The sequence below is a fragment of the Paramormyrops kingsleyae genome, chromosome 19 (genome assembly GCF_048594095.1).
Source record: "Paramormyrops kingsleyae isolate MSU_618 chromosome 19, PKINGS_0.4, whole genome shotgun sequence".
Classification (NCBI taxonomy): Eukaryota; Metazoa; Chordata; class Actinopteri; order Osteoglossiformes; family Mormyridae; genus Paramormyrops; species Paramormyrops kingsleyae.
Genome location: NC_132815.1, coordinates 6,529,577 through 6,555,998, shown reverse-complemented (window position 1 = coordinate 6,555,998; position 26,422 = coordinate 6,529,577). Strand labels below are relative to the sequence as shown.

The window sequence follows — 26,422 nt, the reverse complement described above, 5'->3', positions numbered from 1 at the left end:
TTGGGTGGTACTAAAGTAATACAGCATTTTCAAATCCTTATGGCAAAATCAGCTGGGACACGCAATCCCCACCCCCAGGCGTGGTGAATTTTATCTCCAGGATTCCAAAATGCCATAGTGCTGCACTTGAAAATACCGCGTAATGTCTGTACAGTAAAAATTAAATATTCAGATGCTTCTGCAGCTCCTACATCAATTCTACTACAACCTATTTTTTGGCTATTTATGGCAAACACCTAGCCAATTATCTTGCACACGTGCAGGCAACGTGTATGATCTCTGCCGGACAGAAAAACATTCTGGGCCGCATGCACCCCGTCTGCAGATGTCTACCTGAAGTGCGGACAGAAAAGTGAAGCATGAATTGGCCTTAAAATTTTCACTCCGTCTTAAGCATGAAACAGGTTTTTCCACTGAGTGTCCTTAAAGCACAGAGCATGTGGTTCCTCTCCCTCTGACTTAAGATGTACCAGAGACGGCAGAGATGAACCTGGTGTCATTGCCTTAGAGATCCTGAGATGGTAGACATAAAGGCAGGGTGAAATTTTTTCATCAAGGTTCTGATTTTTTTTTTCTTGGGCAGGTCTAAAACTGCTTCCCTGTATGTTGGAAACCAGACAACGAGCGGGGTTGTGCTGGGGGTGTGGGTGCGAGGGGCGGTGTCAGCTTTGGTACCGCCACAGACTGGCAACGCAGGCCTTGAATGCAGTCGCTGGAACTGGTCACGGGTTTCCATGACAACATAGCGAGGCAGCTGGGGAAGATGTGTGTTTGTACACAAAAATGCCACGCCGTCCAAAGCAGGGCTGCTGTCGTGCATCCCAGCCCCGATCTCACTGTCACGACCAAGAGGGTGCATTTATTTACCTGACTCCTGGGTATGAATCAGGAAATGGCTACCAGGTTTCTGAGTGGTGCTTCTTCCTGGGCAGACCTATGCAAATCACGGCAAATGATCAGAATGAGACAGACAACAGTGAGCTGGCTGAGAATTGCAGGGTAAAAATTTTGATGGTACTTCCCAAAAGGCCCATTTAACAGAACTTGTTGACAAAATAACACCCCCCGAATCCGTTGGTTAAGGCCCAGTTTGCACAGATTAACCATAGAGAGGGAGGACTGTTCAGAGACACAGCTGGAAATTACGGACCCCTCGCTAGGGTGAAAGGTAGAATTTGCATTCAGGGGCCCCTATGAAGTGCTGAGCTCCCAGACTGCCAGCCCACCCATTACCCCCTGATGCCCCTGCTGTATATAAAATGCAAGTTGCGTGTCTTTTAGCTCTTAGTAGCTTTGGATTTGGATTTCAGTTGGATTTCAAAGTGCTGCAGGTATTATGTATGAATTCCTGGGGTTGTTGCTGTCCTGGTTTTACTTCATGCGGTATAAATAAATATTCACATTTCATCTTCAACAGCAATATAAACATCAGACTAATTTATCACCTGAAACTGCACATGACTGATTTCCTGCACCGATGAAGTTCGATCAGTAACGTGCATATTTTGAACGCAAGGTACTCATTTTTTTATTTTTTTTTCCTCTCGATGTCAATATACCGGGACTGAGGTAAACTCTCGCTGGTTTGTTTTGAACCCCTGGGGCGGTATCACATGCAGGGCATTCTGGGATCTGGCTCAATAATGCCATGCTGTCTGGTTCATTGGTGACTCATACATTTTGGAACGCGCTCATTTAGTTTGTTTCTGGTGCAAGAATCAAAGGTAGTGTCCTTCTTCTCAGGAGGAAGTACTTGGGCTTTGATATCATCCTTTCATGGAAGCAGATCTCCCTACTGTATCCTTACCCTGCTTCTACAAGCTGAATGACGTATAAGAATAATCAAACGCTGAGACTTCTCTTTTAACTTTTGATTTTGAAACATTTGAGTAGTTGTAGCAGATGGTTGCAGTCAACAGAGTGTAACATTTAGCGATATGTTACAGCTATAAAAAGGCCGTTCGTTTCACATGTCGATTGCCAGCTTTTAATCTGTTGCAGCATGTTACACGAGGCAAGAAATAATCACATAAGACTATGTTATCTCTCTCCTGCAGAGGGAAATAAACACACTGGAATTGAATCGGTTTCTAAATGCTCAAATGGAATAGAAGTCTTTTTTTATGCGGGCGGGGGGAGGTGTTAAAGAATATTTAAACCTTTTTTTTTTTTTTTTGAATGCACAGAACTCTGTGCTATTGTGGTTTTCTCTTAGGCCTGGCCAAACCTGGGCAGATGTCTTCTGAATCGCACAATAGCCCAGTCCTCTCCTCGCTAACGTCGTGGGATATTCAGTCCAGGAATATCACTGTCGCGTTACTTTGTCCACCCACCGTCGCTCGCGCCTCTACACGCCTCCTTTGTTTTAGCGGAAAGCCATCTGCTCACAGCTATTCCTCAGGCTTCTTTCTGCAGTTGCATGGTGCTGACTGACTCCCTTTCGAAGTTTTTACTAAGTAACACGGTGACAGAAAGCTCCCCTCTGCAAACAGGGAGATTTTTTGGTATTTTTTATTTTCAGTTAAGCTCTGGGTCATTATCAAGACAAAGATGATGTAAAATAAAATAGCTGCTTTTCTAAGGCTGAGTGTTTGTATTGCTCAAAATAATTTGTCATGTCATTTCTAACTTCATGTGCTGTTCAGTTCATAGTTTAATTTCCCTCTAATGTTCTAAACTAGATCTGCAGAAGAAAAATCTGTTTTCTTTAAATGTTTACCTTGTGCGATTCTTCCTGGGTAAAATACTATAAAATATCAGCAGGTAATTACTACAAATGGGGATATTCACCTTTTCACCTGGATAGTATAAAACAGTGACAGATATCTGTAGATAGAGTGGTGTTGAAGATGAAGCACCAGCTGAACGGATTGATTGGATAAACTTCTGTCAACAACCAGGGCAGACTGGTTGCTAGGCAATGTGGTTTTTGATAAGAAGGGCCCGGAATGTGTTAGACAAGCTGATGCCCCTGGTATATATCACAAAGGAGCCTACAAAGTACCCTATAGGGACGGGCCAACTTACATATGCATCATTAAAGTGCTTTGATGTGTGTGTGGCTTCACGATCATTTGGTCAACAATGTAAAAAAATAAATAAAGTCCTCAGATCCATCTACCTTTGGTTGTTTTTAAATGAAAAGCAGAGGGATCATAGTTGGCGTCTTACTATGCAACCTTCAGAGAAATTCCTCTCATGTCGGTTTGCATTTTCATAATTCATGGCGCAAAGCTGCAACAGGGTCGTCTTTGAAGGTTCTGGTACCCAGAAAATAGTTCATATGTGTAATGTTTGCAGCTGCAGTAGTCAGGGAAATTTCACTGTCAGCTTTCGACTAAGGCTGCTTGGTCTACTGCTGCATAATTTCATCTTGTAGGATGATTTAAATAGATAAGGTTGCTATCAAGACTGAACTGTGTAGCAGCAAAAATCTTTCCTTGGAATCAAAAGCATATAACAAGACTGAGAATCATTCACAGATTTTGCTCAGTTCATGGAAAAGCAGACCAGTGTTACCACATGCTGGCTAACGTTGAATATGTTTAATATAATGAGTTATAATGGCTATCAACTCTGAGTGGGAAAATGTTGAGAACTGCAATATGAAATAATTGTCTAGTGGTTTTCAGTTCGCTTCAGCTTTTGTGTTTTTTTTTTGACATGCTGTGACATTAAATATCTCAGCCACATTACACAACACTGTGAAGGATGCTTTGCCCATAGAGACTCAGTACCAAGCCCAGCTCCAGCATAGCAATGAAACATGAAACTCCGCAGCGCACACATGTAGATCGTGTGAATTTCTTAAAGCAGCCTTGAGATAAGAAATTTCGAACGGCAATTAATGCTTGAAGGCCCCTCCTCACCAAAGCTGATGGAGAGATATGGGAGAGCAATCCTGGGAAATTGAAGATTTAATGAACGACGCGTTAAATCACAGTAAGGGGTAAAAATTAAACTACTAATTCTGGATTCCCACTAAGGATGTGCAGATTGATGCTGAAATGTTGATTCTTTCGATCTGAATGCTGTCATTTTGATTCTAAGCTTTAAAATGGCGATTTCTACCTAGTAATAGAAATGTTTATGTTGTTATAGGCAGAAGCACATTAACATGTGATTAATGTTCTTGGAAGTAAGACCAATTGAACTAGACTAATAATCACACCCATTAATATAATTCTGTTCTTTAGCTATGCAGAAATAGCTGCACGGTTCATGACCACCACCAGCCAGACCATTGATCCATGTGGTTGTTGTGGTCAGGGTGTATAATGCATGTTATCTTATTGTGTCATCCAGTAGTACTTAATTCCATTGCATGATACCATGTTTTGGGTTAAATAAATAGACAGTATTTCTTTTATATTGCGTAACTCTTAATACAGTCCAGCAGGTATTTTCTCCATTAACAGATTCCTTCATATGTGGAAAATAAATATAGGTGAACATCCCTAAACCTTTGTTGGAGTCGAACTCCGCCGGGTCCGTTGATGAGAAGAGATTCACTGCACAGTCGAGGAGTAGTTGCAAGTCACCAGTTTATTCTCTATTCAGATTGCAATCAGGGAGCGACCATCTGACATACGTTCAGCATGTACAGTAAGAAGCTCGAACCCTAGGTGTCGGCTCTGGGTCTTTATAGGCCTTTTGGAGTGTGGCCCCCCTTTGCTGTACTTTTCCATCTACATGACTACAACATATTTCAACATTTGCTCTAGTTAACCAGTGAGTACATGTCCCACCCCCCCCCCCCCTTTTTGTTATGCAAAAGTAAAAGAAGCATCGGTTATCTGATGGGTTCCTGTCTTCCTGGTGTCTGGTACGACCTGGTACGACCTGTTCTCTTGCTATCAGTTCCTGATTTCTCCCAACTTCATGGAGTGAGATCACCTCATCCTACAGGCCTAGTATCAGTTCCCTTTTCTAGTGTCTGCATTATATTAGACACTGTGTTATTAGACATTAGTAAATTAGTAATTGCATTATTGTATAATTAACCCTTCACCTTCCAGGTATTTCTCTGGTACATGTTTGAGCTAAAGTAAGCATTTACCTGGAAAATAATTTTTGTGCACTATAAGTTTAAATTCTAAACTTAATTTGTTTGGCAGCAGTCATAGTCTGAACAGAATTGTAGCTACAGGACATGTCTCTGACTGATTTACTACGGTTCAAGTATTGTGGCTCATTTTGCCACAGAGGAGCTTCAGATTGTAGGGCAGTACTGACCCTTTAAAAAGAGGGAGTATAGCTAATGGGGTTTGAACATCCATTTGGGGATATTAAGCTTTGGTTGGTGATGCAAAACATAATTTGACATGGCACTTAAGTAGGGTCCTCAAGTTATTTGTGATCACCTTAAAACAACTTAATAGCCTAATATCCATATTTGCTGGTATTGTTCTTGTCTTTGTGCACGATACAGCGCTCCATTGTAAGCAAAATTACATCAACCATCACTACATTCCCCATATGTAACTGCAAGAGGGATTTGGGTAAAACAGCTCCCCCTGTTGGGGGAACCGGACACCTCCTAGTAAAACCAAAACGTCTTCCAGCAATCACGGCAGTCCGAACTGGGCATCCAGAAAATGCGAATAAGGAAAGACAAAGATCCGTCCGAAGATCAGGCCAGTGACGGGAATCAGGTGCACTGTGCATGAGTCCGCCGCAACTCCTCTAGACCAGAACCGTTTTAAAATATTTTCTTTTTTTCCTGGGAATAAGGTCTCCATATATCAGCGAAGCACGGAATGCTAAGCTTGCTCGTCGGTAACCTGGAGATTTCGGATCTAACCCCCCTGCGAAGTATCCCGACCCCCTCCGTCTGCGCGCGGAGCAGAATGCGCCCTCGTTTCTGATCCCTTCATTTTTTTTTTTACTCCAACGATGATTCCAGAAGAGCAGAATCACGTTGTCACGACCATTGAAACCATTCCGCCCGAGACGGTCACGGAATCGCCGACACTGCTGCAGAGGATAAAGAAAGTGTTTAACAGGTAAGAAGGGTGGCCACAATTCATCCGTACCATTAGGGTTTGGTTTCGGGGAAATTCTTCCACGGAACAGGTGGCAGATTGGCCGATCCACACCCGAAACGTGCACATACTCCAGTGCCCGATCCTTTTGAATAATACCCACTTTGCACAAGTTTAAAATGCTGTGCACGTTTATCAAAACGTCATCTACAATATACCGTGACACTACGCCGAGGCAGGGATGGTAAACGGGAGTTCATTTTTGAGCCGTATGATGGAAATTTTCGTGTTATGTGTTGCAACTCAACAACGACTTGTAATATAAAATTAGGCACATATATAAAAAATATGCAAATGAGGCATCCCCCCCACTCAGGAATGTTAATGGCATCCACAGGGTAAATCGCAATTTATATAGATACATTAATCGTGATCGGTGTGAGACATTAACACACCTTTCTGCTTAAAAGAGAACAGTGTATTATTTTGTTTGCCTGTTGTGCAGCAATAAGCAAAGTCTGACATAGACTAGTAGAACAACATTCTGTCTTTGCTAATGACGGCTGTAAATTGTTCGTTTAAAAATAATGCCAATAATCAAGTATTAATAAAAAATAATCTATACTCATCACGCGCACGGCGATCTGTACTATTAATTTGTTGGCTTCTGAACACATGACATGGATTATTTAATTCTTTCGTCAACGTTGAGAACAGAGGCACTTATACCATACGTGCATTTTTAGACTGGGCAGATTCAGACTAGAGATTGATTTTGTAATAAAGGCTATTGTCCACATTGTTTCGTGGTTGTTTTTGCACATCCATAAAACAGTCATGATGGTCAAAATCAGCGTGCCACTCATACTCCCCTTTCTTAACCAATGCGTAGAGAACAGAATTAATCGGATATATGAAATCTGGTAGCTAAACAACGGGTTTGTGCAGAATGTTGATTTAGACCCATTACATTCGTTTTTCACCCGTGGATTTAAAACTGTTAAAAACTGAAATGGCATTGCCCGGGTGCGAGGGCAGACAGAATTGATTAGGGCTCCAAATAAAAGAGCGCAACCAAACGCGCACCGCGCCTCTTTTGTCTGCCCCTGTCAATCACGAGTTCATTCCTGCCAGCAGCGTGGACTTTATATGTATGTATTCACCCTGTCTGAAGGGACTCCAAAATGCTGGATTATTAACCCTTGTCTTTCAAAAAAAGGCTAATGCGTCGATTTTCCTGAGTCATTGCTTTAAGTATATTTAAAGCTTGAGTTCATCTAGCAGAGAGGAACATTTATTTACAGGCATCAGAAATTATAGGCATCGCTTGACTAAATTGGTTTGTGCAATTCTCAGTAAAATACGGTAGTTTGTTGTCTGTTCTCAGGTTGAAATCCGTTGATTATGGGCGTCGCATGTAAATTTACGGAAACTTTGAAAGAGCGGTATGGTGTGGTGGATAGGAAAAACACACTGCAAACAACTGGAGGTAACTGGATAAAATAATGCAGCGCAAAATTTGTTTCAGAGCTTTCCGTGGTACTAGTCTGGCTTCAGCACAGTGCATGAACACGACACACCCACCCTTACTAACTGACCGAGGGTATGGCCTTTTCTTCTTGTTAGAGAGCCTGTTTGTCTTTGTATAAGCGGGGCAGTGCTGTTGTCTCTCTTGTGATTGTGTTATCATGATAAAGGGAAGGGGGGTGCATCATGATTGGGGTCCCCCCCCCCGGGTCACTGCTGGGGAATGTGGGTTTGCCCAGACGTTTGCGCCTGAAGGTCCAGCAGTGCTTATGGGCGCGGTGGACGACAGCTGGTGTTCTGACGTTCGGCTATCTCCGCTATCCACTCCTGTACCATCTGCCGGCCCCAGTCCTCATGGGGGTAGGGCCCTTTGTCCCAAGAACAATGCCCGTGAGGTGAAAGCGCTGTGGGCTCCGATAGTGTCGTCCGTCTGGAAGTTTTAAGACTAATGCTGTGGGGGTGGCTAGGCGGGGGGGGGGGGGGGGGGGGGGGGTTATTCCGCCTACCCCTTGTGTGAGTAGGGGCGGGAGTGCGTGGCGCAGTTGTCCGGGGGCCGTTGCTAGGAGCGGCGCCGGGTGGGCATGCTCGCACCCCAAGGCCTGACGCGGACCGCACTGTTGATCCGTCCGCTCCAGTGAGCACTACAGAGCCATGAAAACATTCAACCTTAAAGCCTAGGCATTGTGCACAGTCACTGGAAACAAATCTCAAAGTGGAGTCCTGCGTAGATTTAAATAGTTCCCGCTATTGTTAGTGACCTGACCAGGAGCAGATGCATCTTGCTGATGCGTGGACGTGTCTGACCAGCTGCTTCCAGGGTTTATCACTCAGGGACTGCAGTATTGTCCTTTGGACCAGCACTGATGGAGTCGCCGAATGCCTCCACCAGGGCTGTGATGTAACCAGGTAGCATCTCCCTCATCTCATGCCAAACAGATGGAGTGGGTCAGTTTAAAGGGGCCAAGCAGTTAACGCTGCACTGAATGTGGACAGGACAGCAGGTGGTCAGTAATCATCACATCAGGCTCACGTACTCCGCAGTGGGGGTAAGGAACATGTTGTGGAAGTCGTGGGTTTATGTGGAAAGCCTAATAAAAAAATTAAATAAAAAAAGAGCAATATATTCTCTAATTTGGGGATGGACAAATATGGATTGATGAAAGGGGGGTGGTCAGATTAAAATCAGAAACTCAGTGGAAGCATTTAAATTGACAGTAGCAAAGTTTGATGATACACTGTCTCTCAGTATTTTCAGGTGGGAGCTGTTTTCCTTAAAGACAGTGATCACTTAAATTTTAATAACTGGAATGTGAATTTTTTGTTGGATAAACTGGCCTGGCGAATGGGCAATAACTTAGTCAGCCGGGTCTGTTTTCTTTCGTTAATTGCAAGCACTGCTATCAATGAGTTTAATTCCTGACAGAATCAATAGTATGTCAACAATTAGCCCTGGTCCTTCGTGCTCCTTCCAACACGTGCAGGCGCTGCCTGTTTGTGTTTGAAGAATGGCTACATGCAGAGGAGATTGTCAATGTTCAGTGCGACTGACAGCATCTGAGCCAGGATGACTGAGCCAGGATGACTGAGCCAGGACGACTGAGCCAGGGCGACTGAGCCAGGACGACTGAGCCAGGACGGCTTCCAGGCCGCAGCCCCTTGGCTGATGGTTTGATGGTCTCTGCACACAGATTGCAACGTGGCACCAGCAACACTGTCTAACACCTTGGAAAATAAATCAGAACGTTGAGAGGATCACAGTCACAGTGCAAAACATTTTGTTTAATAAATTCTAAATATTAGAACCATATGGACTTTGCTATCCATGTGAAAGCTGAAATATCCAAAAGGAAATTGTTTTTATCAGTGATGGCTAAGGAAGGATAATACATTTTACAGTGTTACAATAGTTAATTTTTCTAAAGAACAGAGAAAATGTGTTTTTAAAATGCAATAAAATAATAGCAATGTGATATTTCAAAGTTACCTGTTTCGTACTTAAAAATAGAGGAAAGAGTTCCTCCTGGTTGTACCTCGCTGGATTAGCTACCGCTGGTTTGTATTATCTGAGGTTGTAATGCTTATTCAGTGATTGACAGGGTCACTTTGGAAGCTGTTTTCCTACAATTACTCTGAGTGAAACGTAGAATGATTGCCTGCTGAATCAGAGGAACAGATGGAAGCCCTGTAACTGATGGTCAGTATCCTGATACGGGAAGGGCGTGACCTTCAGGATCACTGTCTTAAGGCATAATCTCATCCCTGCCTTTCAGGCAAAAACAGTCCAGTAACAGGAGAATTACGGTGTGAGATGTTAACACAGAGAGGCTACTCTCCTGCAAAGATCCTTAGTCTCAATTACTCTCCGCTTTTTTTTTTTTCTTTCCCTGTATCAGTCTTTCCCATGTTAATAAAAGGGACAGCTTATAAAATGACTGTTCTTGGTATGGTCAATAAAATATAGAAGCCCCCTTAGTTACGACGGTCCGTGTAATGATATTTCGACTTTACGATGGGTAAATGTTTTTCACTTTCAGTACATTATTCGATAAGTTACATGACATATTAAACACTTTTTGTAAATTAGGCTTTGTGTTAATGATTTTGCCCAACTGTAGGCTAATACAAGTGTTATAAGCATGTTTAAGGTGGGCTAGGCTAGGCTACGATGTTTGTTAGGGTAGGTGTACTGTATTAAAATGCATTTTCGCCTTACAATATTTTCGCCTTATGATAGGTTTGTCGGGAACGTGGCCTCACCATAACCCCGCGAGAGGCTATATAGGTTTTCTGAGAGCTGTCCTGACCTGCTTTTAGCCAGATAAACGGTCCCTTTCAGAAGCAGCTCTGTCCGTAGGTTGGCTGGTCATTCTCTGCTTGCTAAAGGAAGTTATTATGCTCCCCTGTAGCCGAGATCAATGCTGGGTGGAAGAGTTAATCAAGGTACAAGTTTAGAAAGCACCTGTGTATGGAACTGGAGTTTTTCTAACACCAAGAGTACAGGAGTGATTTTCCTTATGAGGTGGATCAAGGGCATCAGTTTGTCATGGACAAAGGCACCTCTAGCAGTGAGATTTCTCTTTCTCTGAGTATTTTCTTAGGTTCCTTTCTGGTGATTTCGCACAACGTTGAATTGCTGAAGTGCACAGATGAAACCTGTGGTGGTCTGATATCTTGCTGTTGACTTCCCTGACGGATCCGTGGATTTGGATTCCGTTGAAAGGGTTCTTGTTCCGGTTCCCTCGTGACTTTACGATTTTTTAAAAAATCCGTCGTAACAAGTGCGGTAGCTCAGTTCCCTTTTTAATTTCTGTTGGCCCTGAGCTGTGGTTCTCTCACAGCTGGTAAGCTGCGATTAAGGCCTCGACTGGGCGGGCCTTCCTTGCCAGGCGAGGAGGGGGGGGGATAATGGCCGGCATTCGGCCGGCTCATTGAGAAAACGGAAGGCTGAAAGGCGAACTGCCCGCATTGTGCGGCTGCATCCAGGCCATTCATGACGCCGGCCGCCGCTTCCTGGGTCCCACAGCGCAACTTTGTTCCGGTTCTCCTGCAGCGTCATGGCCACGCCGGGCGCAGCTGACGTCCGAAGGGCCCGTGGGAGTGAGATGAGGGAGGTGCCACATCCTGCAACCCCCCCCCCCCCACCACCCTTTCTTGAAGGGGTGTGTTGTACCATTTCTGCCAACGTTGAGTCAAGAGTTGCCCAGTATGGCGGAAAAAAACACTCCTACTGGGAGGCACAGGGTAAACAGAAGTGCAGGGTTGCATATCCGTCACACTCAGATAAATATGGGTCACATGGTCTTCTGTTTTTGCTCCCTCCGAGCTCCCAGTAGGAGCAAAAACGTGGACTGTCTGCAGGCCCCCGAAGACTGAGATAGGAAAAACTGGTCTAAAGACATGCAGTTGGCATTCCTTAACTGATGGACAGGCATCCTGTGTTGGGTGTCCTCTGTCCCATGGCCTTTGATTCTTAGGCTCCAGGCTCTCCGTGACCCTGTGTGTGGAAAAGCTCTTCTGTTAGATGGATGCGTGTTTATGATATTGCACCTTTTAAGAAAAGGATTTTTTTCTTCTGTATTCTGTAAACATGGTATCGCAAAAAAAGCACTACATCATTTATAATAAGGCTCCATAACTTCTAGCCAGAAGCTAAAAAACTATTCGAACGAACACAGACTGGTTAAGTCATAGGAATATATTATTGGTCTTGGGATGCTGTACCTGCAGATTTCCGCTCTGGTGCGCGAAACAGTGCTGTTCTCCCATGGAACAAATCCTACCACTCACAATCTTTTTATTGCAGAAAAAGTAGTGGGGGAAGGGAGTTTTTAAAAAAAAAAAACGAAGAAGAAGAACTCGTCATGCGTGCAGGCAATCTGAAAGCAGAGGATCACTGATATGTAATTACGGTCGAGGGATCCGCCTTCCTAATGGGGATGCTACTGTACCAATGCATTGGGGCTTAAGCAAACCATCTCTGGGAATCCCCCAGAATCCTCTGCTGACCTCTGATGCTGGATTTGCTTCTAATCTGGTTGCTTCGCTGTACAGTCGCACCACTCTTCACTCCTCTGTGGAAGATTAATGCCTTAGAACACCTGAACTCCGAGCCTCTGATGGTTTGCATTGCAGTCGACGGTGACTTTACCTAGGTGTACTCAAAGGCTTCTTGCCGTCACGCACGGGACATGAGAACGCCGTTATTTCTATAAACATGGTGTTAAAAATGTAAAAAAAAATAAAAATAAAATAGAAACACAGTCAAAGCTGCACCTCCTTGTTTTCTGTCAACAGCCAGCTTTCATCAGTGTGATACAAACAGATTCTGGCAAGGAAGACGAGCAGTAATGCCAAGTGATAAAAGCGACATCAGCACTCGCTGGATGAGCCGTTCACCAATAATTACTTTTATCTTTTTTGTTTTTCCTTGTATTTTAGTAGGTGGCTGTGACAAAATACTAGTGCAAATGATGTTAATTTTTTTTGTTTCCATCGATCTTCCATAACAGCTTATCCATGCAGGATCAAAGTCAGCCTGGGTCTCTCCCAGGTAGTTCAGGGAAGGGGATACCCTGCGTGAGTCTGTTAAAGGCCACAGACCGTGAACCGAGAGTCTCCGATCCTCCTGAGAGTCTATTGAATGTGGGAGGAAACCCATGGGAGCACAGGGACACACACCGAGCCTATGAATCGAACCCGCAACCGTGGGGGGCTCCACTGAGCCATGGTGCACGCTACTCAAATACCTAATGAATCACCCGTAATCCTCCGACTGTAAATAGTGCTGAATCCTGCCGAGAGACTTTCGAGAAACTTCCCTGTTTTCTTCCATCTGCAAGTTCTTGTGTCGCACGAACCTGGCCGACGACGGCGGCGGGGGAAAAAAAAAAACAATCGAAAAGGTGTTTTATTTCGCAGACGCGTGGCAAGCTGTCGTGCCGTATGGTCGCCCGAGCTGAGTCACGCGTCGAGTGATGCAAGCTGGGGCATAAACTCGGTAACTCGCTGGCGACGCACGTAGTCGTCTCACGTCCGCGGCTCCGTTCACGGCACGGAAACCCGGGCATCTTCTCATTTTGTGCCCGATGATGTGGCATCGCGGTGTGGCGGAATTGGGAGTGGATTGTGTCTAGTTCACTGAAGGAAGAAAAAAGAAAAAAGAACGAATCAGAACCCGGCACAGCCGGCAAGGCAAATAATGTGAACATGCAGGAGATCTGAGGGCTGTTGCCGCTGTTGTTTTTTGAGGGTGACGGTCCTCCCAGGTGAACTGGCAGTCAGATCCCCGAGAGCAGGCCCCCGAGAACATTGGCTGGGGAAGATTAGAAGTAGTTATCACAGTGTTGGGGTTAATTAAAAAGCCTCCATTCTGATGTGTGGGTTTCATCCAGAGCACTGGGATTTGACACTGGGTCCTTGCTGATGAGAACGAAACGGCAGCAGGAATTAAAACAGCTAAGGAGAGCCTGTTTGTCTTTCGTTGGGTCGTCTTTCCCTGACTCAAGCCCAACGCCGACCTCAGACAGCTAGAGCAGAGCAATGAGATGCAGGTCAGAAAAGAAAACATGAACGGTGAACTTCATCAGTCATTGCACACTCACATTAAGATTAAGGCTAACATACCTATATGCCTTTATTTTTAAATATTCTTGTCTCATAGACAGTTCAGAGGAGGTGACAGGAAAGGGGGGGGGGGGTGGGGCTTCCTGGCAGTGATTGACGGGTCTTTCTACCACTGAAACGCCAGGAGATTGCAATGGCTCTGCTGCAGAATCCGGGAGGCAGCACTGTTGGCTTTGGGTGGGGGCCAGTAGAGAAACTAGGCATTGGCAGGGGAAACCATGGTAAATGATGAGTAAATTGTGAAGTAATGCATTCAGGGGGGTGCTAAATGAAACTCTAATGGCTGGATCGGTGTGGGGAGCAAGGAAGGCACTGTGGTTTCACCTCTTCACTGGGTGTGCCGACACCTCGAGCCTTCTGTCTCCCACACACCTGTGAATCAGGCAAAATGCAGTGGCCACTTCACTGTATCTGATTACCTCGTCCTGGATTCCACGTAGACGCGGAGATACGGCTGTGGAAACTGAAACGTAGGGGAAAAAAAAAAACAAAAAGTAAACAGGCAATATGGCTCCCTGGATAATAGGAACTGCGTGGAGCGTGATGCCATCTGAGCAGCGATTCGGAGGGACGACACCATCTGTCATAGCGTGGGAAAACACGCCGCAGCGGAAGCGGCGAAGGGAAGGGGCACGCCTGCAAAGGGCATGGCTGCAGTGGTGGCATGGCGGCGGAGAGCCGCTCGGACGGGCCGCGTGATCCGAGGGGGTGAATGAGGCGGCTTTTCCTTTTTTTTTTTCTTGAAGCACAGAGGAAGAGGCAGTGGAAGTCTGGGGAGGGTTGGCGGGGGGCCAGTTCTCAGTCCTTGGTCACTGAAAGAGTGCTCCGACTTGGAAGGAATTGGGGGGGGGGGGGACATCTGCACATAATCAAGGCATTGATGGGAGAGAAGGAAGAACTGGGCTTGTAGTGGGGGCTGTGAGGGCCGGGATGGAGCCTGAGGCTGCGTTCCTGTACCCTGACCCCCACCCTGGCAGGTATCTGGGGCACAGTGTGTCCCCTTCAAAGCTACGAAAGCTTTACACTGTCACCCCCAACTGCAGCACAAGATATCAAAGTACACTCTGTATTTCCATTGTCTTGAAGCGGCCCAACTGAAGTTGCTGCCCTTTATAAATGCGTCTTTAGAGTCTTCTCTGAAGACTTTTGTGGATTTAAAATCTTTTTCCTTGACTCAAAGAGTCTGGGGAGGGAGGGATGGATTAATGTTGATTTGATTGAAAGCGGGTCACATGATCTGGCCCTGAGCTGTAACACTCAGCGGCGGGGCGACTGGGAGAGCGTGAATCGGCTCCGACACTCATCCCTCTGTTCGGTCAGTGTTTCCCCATCATGCTGCTGGCAATGTGGGTGCCTTGGCATCTTGCTGAAAAATCATGCACGATACTTTTGATGACACTGCTATCCTCCTTTTGTGGTTTTATTTTTTCTGCTTGGCTCTCAGCAGCTCTTCGCCAATCTCCAGGATGACTACCTCCGTGAGGTACCGGCTGCCCGTACCTGTTTATCTCTGTCCCCAGTCCTCAGCCCAGACGACACAGATGATTAGCTTTCTCACTCTCGCTTACAGCAGGCTGGCTAACCCTCCTCCACATCTCTCCCCGGCTAATGAGGTCAAGCCTTAATGAAGTAGGTCAGGGCCCTGAGGCCACCCCAACAGAACCACGCCATTCCCAGGGTAACTGGGCTGAAATAGTTCTTGCTGAGAGAGGAGGAGAGGGAGGATCGGAGGGAAGATGGGCACCGGGGAAGAGAGAGGCAGAGAGAACCACGTTATCGCCGTCGCTCTGCTTCAAACTGCTTCTCATCTCAATAAGAACTTGTTCCATTAAGGCTTCCCCACACAGAGTTAATGAATGGATGCATTTGTGCAGAAGAGATCCTCCCCCCTCAAAAAATACCACCACACTCCTCTCGGGGGGTCATGAATGCCGGCCTGAGTGAACAAAGAGGGATTCTGTGGCTGACGTGGTGAGATCACGCACAGGATCCACCACCCCTGTATGAGGCAGCTATTATCAGGACGCGGGCCAGTTTGGTGTCGAAGGCCTTCGGGGAAGTTCCACCATCCATCCGTATGTCCGCCTACCCGTCCGTGTTTCCGTCTGTCTGTCTCCGTCTCTCCTTCGGTCACTCTGACGGTATATGAACTGCTGTCGTCTCCAGTCCAGGAGGTTGAGAAAAAAATGCCTCCTGCCGACAGATTGCTGTCACCATCTGTCACTTTGTCCCTTCATCATCCAACCACTTACTCTGCTTAGGGTGGCTCAGGGGCCTGGAACCTAAGCTAACCTAACCAAACCAATACAGAGCACAAGGCTGGGGTACATCCAGAATCAAATATATGTATTTTACAGCAGTTGCAAGATGCTGCAATATATATATTTTATTTTTATGAAAAGTACATCATGTAAGTCCCTCCCCCCCCCCCCCCCCCCCCCCCCGCCCCCAACTGGACCAAAAACGAACCGAGCATTTGGTTGACATAACAGATATGTACAATTTGAAAAATCCTGTCAGCATTTTATCTGCTCGTAACCGAGACTCTGAAAGAGCACCGAGAAAATCTGCTCTGTGGCCTTCGTAAAGTAATGGAACTACGGCTCCTGCATACAGCACTTCAGCTCCACGCCTGGCAGTGACACAGGGATGCATCACGCAACAGAGGCTGCGTTATTACGCCCTCGTCTGTGGTTTATTTATCACATCTGATGCTATGAAATTGATTTGATTTTTTTATTTTTTTGTTCCCGCCCTGACATTTTTCACGGTTGTCTTCAATCTGGCCCCTCAGCGCGCAGACGGCAGAGCGCGTTTCCTTGCCGTGTCTTCCTCCCTGCTTACGTTCGTTCAGCTGTGTCCCGGGCCAGGGTCCCTTGGGCCGTCACGCCTGAGGCAGCTTAGCTGAGCGAGCTTGAGGGTCTGCATGCATTAGCATAAAGAAAAACAAAAATAGAGTATCTGCTGTTGCAGCCACCGCTGAGAGTTCCCAAGTGGCCTCATCAGGTACCTCGTCTGTCGTCTGACTTGAGCGTTCATATCGAACTAAGCTGTGAGTGTAATCGATTAAGTATTTATCGCAAACCCTAAGATACTGGTACGCTATTCAGGGTGTACCTCAGATTTGTGCCCCTGTACTGCCTGGGATCAGCTCCAGGTCGCTCTGCAATCTTAACTAGGATATTCAGATAAGACAGGGGTCCCCTAATGATGATATCCGCCGAGGGGGGTGGGGGGAGGGGGGACTGATCATGCATTCTGGATTCAGTTGTGTTTACATTTGTGATATAAATGTTAAAGTAACAGACTAACAAAAAAATGTGGTGTGTCATTGGTCTGGCACCCCCGGCTTGAGTGTTGTGGCCAGAACTTTGACTGAATCTCGAAAGCAGCATGAAAAAGGTACAGCCTACGGTAAGGTGGGCCGGCCTTAACTGACAGAAGGCTGAATTGAGGAGTCGTGTGGGGAGAATGCTTTACCGGCGGGGATTCTGGATAATAAGGGAATCACGATGGCAACAGGTCAGTTTCTCCAGACAGGGAGCTATCTTTGTCGCAGCTGGTGACGTCCTGCTAGCTAAAAGAGGAACCAGATACTTGGCCTGTGACAGTATTTGTTGTGGATTGGAGGACAGGAATTAGTTTGGGTTGGTGGGACATTTGTGTCAACCACTCTGCATGAGTAGGACACTGAGTTTGTAAAGGTCTTCACCTTCCATATTAACGCACCCAGTCCCGTCTCAAGGTCATATTGCGGAGGTGTTAGTACTTGATCGACACATTTTTGGTTTGTCGTAGTAGTGATGTCGGGGCCCTTTTGTCAGTCGGAGAACCTACTGGTTATACTGGGGAGGCGTTTCAGCTAATATCGGAACGCCAAGCTCTTGTCGTTTATTGCATGGCTCAGCAATTGCAGCTGGAAAACTGCGTGTTTGTGGTGCTCTGGGGAGCCGCTTCTCCAGGCAGCTGCCAGCCTGCTCATTTTTAATGGTTCCTCTGCTGGAAGGCCGATTAAAGCATCTTGTTTATCGTTTCTTATTTTAGGAATGTGCCGCTGTTTATTGTGACAGTCGTGCTGGGTGATGCGTGTGTGTCGATGAATGCCGCACGTCGCACATGCCGGAAGACGTGAGAGACGGAACGTCGTCTTGACAGATGTTCTGCACGTGAAAAGTAGCCAGTTCTCTCCATGCATGCAGACAGTTCCACTATCTCAGCCTTCGCAAAACTACCTGCTTGGACAGCAGAAAAAAAAATAGTGATGTGCAAAATGAGCCCTTTCATTTTCTCAGTAATCACTTTTAGCAGTTGCTTTTCTATGAAACGGATCAATTTATGTATAACATTTTTGTTGACATTTGCCATGCTGCGGAGGGCACTGTTATAGGTGCTTGCGAACATGTCATGTATTGGAATTACATGCATTTCCGCTCTTTGTTGCGGATGCAGTGTCATTTTTTGCTCCTTGGATTGATCTGGGATGTGTGGGCAGGACAACGCATGATTCCACGCCTCAAAACAATTCCTTCTGTTCTCACAGCTTCAGATGCTAGTTTACATGATTCACTCTGGGTCCCAATTTGGCACAAGAAGAACCAATCAAAACTAAGGACATATTTCCAATACCCTTTAATTTATTTGGTTTGGGTTGGATTAGGAATCTTCTCCAGGAACGTCCTTTCTTCCTTTGCTCAGGATAATTCTGCCTGTTGAGAAGCTTGCTTCTGATTTAAAATGTCCTCGTTATCCTCCATACGACATGCATCTTTTGGCAGCAACACTATGCATGTTTCGTACTCGGGTGTGTAACTTAGCACTGCAGTGTTCAGGTTTGCTGACATTTGGTGCTCCTCTTACGTTTTAGCAAATAAAAAGGTACTTAGATGTTTGAGCTTTGCCTCGTTGCGTCATGCTGATCAGAGCTACGGGCTCAGTGCTTATCCATGCCAGTCTTCATTCTCAGAGCTTAATCCTTCCATTCCACGAGAAAACCCAGTTAACCCCCTCAGCCTTAATCCACTGCACTGCCTGCCTGCGCCCAGTACTCTTCAGTCTAGATACTCCCCCATCTGGGCCTGCTTTCCTCCCTCCCCATTTCATTATGGATACCCACACTAAGTAGATATATGTAAGCTGCCCTAACCTCTTCTCTTTTCATTCTGGGCACCCATGCTCAGTAGATCCTTATGAGCTGCCCTGTCCTCATTCCTTTACATTCTGGGCACCCATGTTCAGTAGATCCTTATGAGCTGCCCTGTCCTCATTCCTTTACATTCTGGGCACCCATGTTCAGTAGATCCTTATGAGCTGCCCTGTCCTCATTCCTTTACATTCTGGGCACCCATGCTCAGTAGATCCTTATGAGCTGCCCTGTCCTCATTGCTTTACATTCTGGGCACCCATGCTCAGTAGATCCTTATGAGCTGCCCTGTCCTCATTCCTTTACATTCTGGGCACCCATGCTCAGTAGATCCTTATGAGCTGCCCTGTCCTCATTGCTTTACATTCTGGGCACCCATGCTCAGTAGATCCTTATGAGCTGCCCTGTCCTCATTCCTTTACATTCTGGGCACCCATGCTCAGTAGATCCTTATGAGCTGCCCTGTCCTCATTCCTTTACATTCTGGGCACCCATGCTCAGTAGATCCTTATGAGCTGCCCTGTCCTCATTCCTTTACATTCTGGGTACCCATGCTCAGTAGATCCTTATGAGCTACCCTGTCCTCATTCCTTTACATTCTGGGCACCCATGCTCAGTAGATCCTTATGAGCTGCCCTGTCCTCATTCCTTTACATTCTGGGCACCCATGCTCAGTAGATCCTTATGAGCTGCCCTGTCCTCATTCCTTTACATTCTGGGCACCCATGCTCAGTAGATCCTTATGAGCTGCCCTGTTTTCATTCCTTTACATTCTGGGTTCCCATGCTCAGTAGACTTATGCAAGCCATTCTCGTTCCCCTTTTAATTTTGGGTCCTCAGTAGATCCATGTATTATTCAGTAGATCCTAATAGTCTTGGTACCCATCGAGGTTCAATGCTCTTGATGCAAAAAATGACACGATAAACAATGCAGCCCACTCATCACGTTACCTCACAGTCAAATACGGAATCTGTCTGTCGGTGGGTTTCCATTCAGAGTAAGTTAGCTTCCTGATTAAGTCTCTCCCATTCTCTCCATGTTTCTCTCTCCTTCCTCAAAGGAGTTTGTTTACTGACTATGCTACCTAGTGCCAGCAGCAGGGTATGTGTGTGCGGAAGAGCCAGTTGGAAACTGTGGGAGCAGTGGGTATGGTGAGACTGGAGCAGCACCAATGGCTCTCACAGTCTGCCCAAAGAGAGCCAGTGTGTGTTCACTGGTAATCAAACGGGACCAATGGACTGGAAAATACATCTACAGTGAGAAAACAGACAGAGCAGAGCTGACGGGCCATAATGTAACAGATACCATGCAGCTGTTGCAGATACCTCCTCATTTCCAGCACCAAATTCCCCAAATTCTGCAGAAATCAATGTGCTGTATTGAAATCTTTGGATTTGTTACCTCAAGTTCAGACAGATGCAGTATTTGGGAACTGAATTATTTATAAAGGCTGTGGTGCAAGAGTGCCTTTTATCACAATGTGGGTTTGCATTATTTATCCGGTAAATGGATCATCGGCAACCTATAAACCGTATGGGTGAAGTGACTGAAGCATGGTGCTCAATGAGGGAACTCTGCAGGAATGATGGATAGTGAAGGTTCAGCCTCCTGTCTGTTTAGCCAAATGACAGGACTTCACGTAGGTCCTTGACGGTAAGTATTTGTGTGATCGTGTATCAGAAAGCAATACACACACATGGACCCTGGCATGTCAACACACCCTGGAATCTGTCCAATCAAAGGACAGATTCCAGGTCCTTTGATTGGACCAAAGGGTCTGAGTCTGTGAAAGTTTTCCTTTAAAAGAGGTTCGTTGGCTTTCACAGTGAAGGATGCATTACGTGCAAGTTAATAACTTTAACCATGTAACCAGTCATATACCACATATCCTAGTGATGCACCGTTGAGGAAATTTCTGGCCGATACCGATATCTGAATATTTTGAAAACTGACACTGATGCCAATAGTTTGGGAGGCTCTGCATAATTGAGTTTAAAGAGACACTCCACCAAAATAGATTAAAAAATAAATTACATTCTGAAAATATGAAGTTTTTATTTGAGTGTATTTATATGAGTATTTATTTTTTGAACACTATATTTTATGATTGTATGCATCTTACATATTTATAACATTTATAACACAGAAGGGCTGAGCATCAAGTGTGATAAACCCAAGTAATATCTTTTGGCTTCACACTCTCAGCGCTGAATTTTCTTTTGCTATCAAGCCCTCACGTAACTGACCGCCTGGCATCGTTCGGAAGTACTGCAGCCTTCTTTATTGAGACGGATTTGTTTATCAGAAACACTTCATACTCTCTCGCCATAAAGTGAGCAATCAAATTTGTTGTGTTGAAATGTTTATTAGTAGATCCTCCTCGTGAAAGAGCAATGTTTGCGGAATGCATTTCTAACATTAAAACCATTCCACAGAGCAGATGTTCTTCTAAATGTTTAGTTCGCGGGTGTGCAAAGCAATATGTGTCACCGTTTTAAAGCGAATTATCACCAGGTATGTTAAATGGATTAAAGCATTTTGACACAGTCAAATAATCAGCATGAGTGACTTTTGTTAGAACATTAATATAGTTAGATTATTGGTGTAGCTAGCTAAAATATTAACTTAAGATTGAAGAGTTTAAAAAGTAGTCACTACCACAATGTTGCAATCTGTAAATGGACAATCGGCTACAATGAAAAAATGATATTGGTACATATGAACCACCATAAAACCTATCCTAAAACCTATCCTAATACTGTACCAAACATGTATGTTTCTTGTGCTTGATTAGTCATTGAGTTTGTCTGAGAAATGTTTGGCTCACTTGTTTTGCAGTACATTTTTGGGGACCATAAAGATGTTTTGTTGTCAAGGGCAATGGCATTTTGAAAAAAACATTATTCTTGGTATGAGCATGAAACAGTGCCAGAGGGCTAAAATAGCAGTTAGGAAATTAGTTGACTTCTTGAAGGTAATCAAACACATCCCACTGCTCCTCTGGTATTGCTGAAATGGGCCCACTGCAGGTGCCTGGAAGAAGATAATGACATGGTGGCAAATTAGTCTTCAACTGACACATTCAAGTGACAAGCTTACACTTTTTTAGCAGCTAATAGTCTATGTTTGTGCTGCTATTGTCTATAAATAATTTTGATGGACATAATCCTTAAGAGTGTTCTTTCTAAAGCCAAGAATTAACATTTAGTATGACATGGGAATTCTTCCTGTATTGGCTGATATGGTGTTAATTGGTACATTTCTTGATAAAGTTGGCATGTTTTCAATTGGGGCAGCAAGTGGCATAAGAGATCATTTTATTAGTTAGGTGGCAGGTGGGATATTCCTTAGGAGGGATACTACTGTTGTACCTTGGAGAATAACAATTTAAAAGGTTGTAAATGCCCATCCTGGACACTGCACATGCTGAGCAAGTTGAATAAAAACATTTTAAGAGCAAATAAATAATGCAATTCAGAAAGAAAGGGGAGAATTTTTTAGTGGTTGAGTACCTTGCCTCCACTGACCTCCCTTAGCCCGTCGCGATACTCCTGGCTGGTTTCCAGGCACAAATGTCCTGTCCCATGACCTGCTGAGGCTTCACTGGAAGAGAAGCAATGCCATGGGGAAGATCTGTCCAATTAAGCAGAAGGATTGCATAAGTGCTCATGAGACGGCGAGCATCTCTCTCTGTCCGGCCGTGTGCCATGCCTCTACGCAAGTTCCCTCCCAGTATTAGAACAAGAGGTCATAAAGCGGAAAACACCCAGGGGAACCAAAACGATGTTTACAGCATTTGTTATTTTTACCACTTTTCTCCTTTTGTCGTCGATTGCGCTTTTCAAAAATGGCACAAAGAGCTAAATATGTGTCCTTGTAACTTGCCAGTTTAAGTCCCCTGAAGTAAAAGGTGGAAATGTGGTCATCTAGTGAACGTTACTGTTCTTCGGAAAAAGCACGCCTTTGTGAACAAGTAAAAACGTAAACGTTACAAGTGAATTATTGGCAAATCTACAAAATAGTAATGGTCTCGTTGTTACTCTGCTCACCGGTCCTCAGACTGAGTATGCTGGCAGGAGTTTGAAATTTGAAGAGATGATGCGGTTTATCAGGGTCCTCCATGATAAATGTGGCTGGGGGGGGGGGGGGGGGGGGTGCACAATACATTTTACTGGCCCACAAACCCATCAGCCCACTGGGAAAATGCCTGGTACGCCAGATGGCCAGTTCCTGCCTGGCAAACGGTCACATGACATTTATAGTGTTACCCTTTTGCTGTTGTGACAGCCCCTTACCCGGTTTTTCTCTGTGCCATTTCGCTTCTGACTTGATCCTTGGTCTTGCTGGTGTATTTGGAAAAAACGAACGTTCTGTTTCATCATAAGGCGACCTCCCCCTGTCCTGTTTCAGCCCATCGTCAAAGTGAAGCCACTGCTCTGACGGGACCATTACAAATTAGCAACCGACTTCTGATTATGAACTCACCCGGGCTCTATTACAGCAATTAGCCAGAGCTTCCACTAATTACCAGTAACAGTGGGTTCGGGATTTAGGCTTTTACTACGTGGCTGGCAGCCGGTCGGATGAAACCCACTGGCAGCGACCGAGCGAACGGAGCCACCAGCCAGCTGAATCCTAGCTTCCTTAGGCTTGGGTGGTATTACTGTATACCGCGGTATTTTGAAACCTTGGCAACAAAGTAAGCCGTGGGGGTCGGTCCCCAGGATAGATTTCGCTGAAGAGCAAATTAATTTTGGCAAGATTTCAAAATAGGGTCCCTTTTGAAAATACTGTCAAAACATTGTATATCACGGTACAACGTCTGTATGGTATGATGGTATGAAAAGTTACATACCGCCCAAGCCATGCGTTCGCCTGAACCGGGTTCTTCACTGATTATGCTTCAGTGCTTCAGTCCGTCCCTCCCGTTTCCTGGAAAAAGTGACACGCGTGTTGCGTGTAGCTCATGACTGCTCCATTGTTCTTAAACAGGCGGCTGACCCCAGCTTACAGCCTGCTCCGCACAAACCCATGAAACACTGTGGACATCTGAAATGAAGATGGTGGGGGTCTGTTGGTGGGACTGGGGGGGGGGGGGGGGGGGGTGAAGGGGTTGATGGGTAACCAGAAAGATTGTTCTTACTTTCTGAAACACAGGGGCCGGTGACAATGCGTTACTATGGGCAGATTGGCAGAGTAATCTGTTACTCAGTTCATTAACATAGAGCACAGATTGTCTTGAGTAACAGTTGCAACACAATCATCTGATCGCCAAGCTTCAAGCCAACACACGTCCAACGTGCTGCATCCTGAAAGGGTTTGTATTGTTGAGTTCATCCTCATAAACTCAGGCTGGTTGCTTAAATTTAATCCATACAGCTTCCCAGACAATCCTTCCTGAAGTAGGAAACTGTTATATAGCCTGTTTACTATTTAAATTCAGGGTTATTTCAGGTTTAATTAGGGCTGGTGGCCCTGCAATATGTAATAGTGTTCTCTAGGTATATAGAACCATAGCGAAGTTTCATTGCTGGGATTAGTAGGTATGACTCGAATGGACCATACCAGAACCATATGGTAACCAGTCTAGTGGCCTGGTACCAGACAGCACTTCTTTGTACGTAGATTTGACTGTGTGTGATTCATGTACAGCTGCTCTGATTATAGCTCAGAGCTCATTATTATAGTTTGGCAACAGCAGCCGTTATTGATTTTCTTCTTCGGATATATACGATGACTCTAAGAGACTTCTGTGGAATAACTTAATAATTTATTTGCCCAGCAGATGCTTTTTCGTGTCGTGATTTACATGCATTTTGCACTTCATTTGTTCAGATGAATGTTTCAGTGAAACGGCACCGAAATATAAATTTAAGTTGAAATATTACCACCGGTGCAAAGGGGTGGTCCCACATTCCCAGCTCTCACTCACACTCTGACTCTCACACTCATGCAAGAAATCGACATCTTTCCATTGTAAACCTGAAATTAGCTACATCAAAGGCGTTGGGGTAGTTTGCAAACCCTACAGACTAATAAAACTGTTAGATACATGTAAATGCGTGTGCAGACTTGTCTCGAGTTGAAAATCTCACTGCAGCCAGCTGAACAAAGTTGGCAACCCTAGAATAGAGTCTATCCGAACGGTATCCTTTGGACTACTTTGTAATAGACGCGCGTGTTTCCGTAACGTGCGCAGCCCCGCTGCCGCCGGCGTAGGGATACTGCCGGAAAGGAGGGCCGGCACCCCAAGGACTTTTGTAGGACGTGCGCCTGTTCGCGCCGTCGGAGGGATATGCCAGCTGGCGCCACGGCTCCCCACACCTGCCCACCGCTGCCGCCTGCTGCCCTTCATCTCAGGCGCCTCGTTGGAATGTTACGTCTTTCATCCTCATTTTTTACATAACCAGTTAAGCATTGTTAGTGTAAGCTTCTCTAGGGATTTTCAAAGCGGTGAAGGCTATTTCCCACTTTCTCCGTTCCCTGGTTAGTCAGACAGTTATAGCGATATATATAGCTAGCATTTAAATATAACATTAACTTTATTGTAGTAATAGATAATAGATTAACAATTAAAGCCTGTTAGCTTTTAGTTAAGCTGTACTATAAATTACAAGTAATTGGCCCTCATGCCCCGGAGCTGGGGGTTAAAATGCTGTCTGGTTGTGTGTGTGTGTGTGTGTATATGTGTGTGTGTGTTATGCAGGTTTCCTTCCACGGTCCAAAAACATGCTGTTTGTTGAATTGGTGTGTCTACATTGGTCACAGTGGGTGTATGAGTTCTTGGATAAGCTTCAGGCTCACCATGGCATCGTATTGGATAAAAAGACAGAAGCAGGAATAATAGTTATCCCATGTGTGGTTTTATACAAATATAAGCAGTCAAATAGATTCAAGTGGTACAAGTAGAACATACCTTAGTCACTCTGCTTTATTTTGGCAGTTGTGTCTGTTAGCTGCTGCAGTGCCCCCTGCAGGTAGCTAGCGGTGAAGGTTGTGCCTCTCCTGTTGGCCTCAGCCTTGCAGTGTGTAAAGAAAGCACTGGCGAAAGCGGGGGATGTATGGGATCAGCGCCCTGTCTGCATTTGGCAGCCAGGCGCTGTGCATGAAGCGGTCACTGGCTTCTTATGGTAGGATGTCGTTTTTGTTCTCCTGTTTTCGTCCCTTTGTCAGTAATGCCCCGTTTCACATGTGTGTCTCGAAAAAGGTTCTAAAAACGAGGCCATTCAGAACAAAAAAAATAAAATCTGCCAGTGGTAATTTAATTGGAGTTTTTCAATACAGTCATTTGCATCATGTTAGGTTTGGCCAGCAATATACACCGCCTCCCTAATTTTATCACCAAGTTTTCCACAATAGCATTGCTTTACTGGCAAAATACTGTATACCGCAGTATAATGTGTATACAGAATGGCATGATGAAGAATTAGATACCACCCAAGCCTACATTGTGTCCCTGTGCTTTTGAAGCCTGTGGGACAACTGGTCAGACTGGAGTTAGAGGGAGTGGCATGGATTGGTGCTCGAGGAGACTAGGGCCGCACAATATCATATCGCAATATCATATCGCAATATCATATCACGATATGTGAAATTTCTGCAAGTAACACTGCGATATTTATACAACCAAAAAGCAGAACTTACCTG

At 45.2% G+C, this 26,422-nt stretch overlaps 1 protein-coding gene across 1 annotated transcript in view; it reads left to right on the top strand.

Annotated features, from left to right (window-relative positions):
- The first annotated feature begins 5,542 nt into the window (after window positions 1–5,542).
- The window catches only part of slc35f1 (solute carrier family 35 member F1), a 69,998-nt gene continuing 49,118 nt past the window's right edge, over window positions 5,543–26,422 (top strand). Inside the window, exon 1 of the mRNA XM_072702840.1 lies at window positions 5,543–6,005. Coding sequence (XP_072558941.1) covers window positions 5,896–6,005 — 110 coding nt within the window. The 5' untranslated portion in view covers window positions 5,543–5,895. The remainder of the gene's footprint in view (window positions 6,006–26,422) is intronic.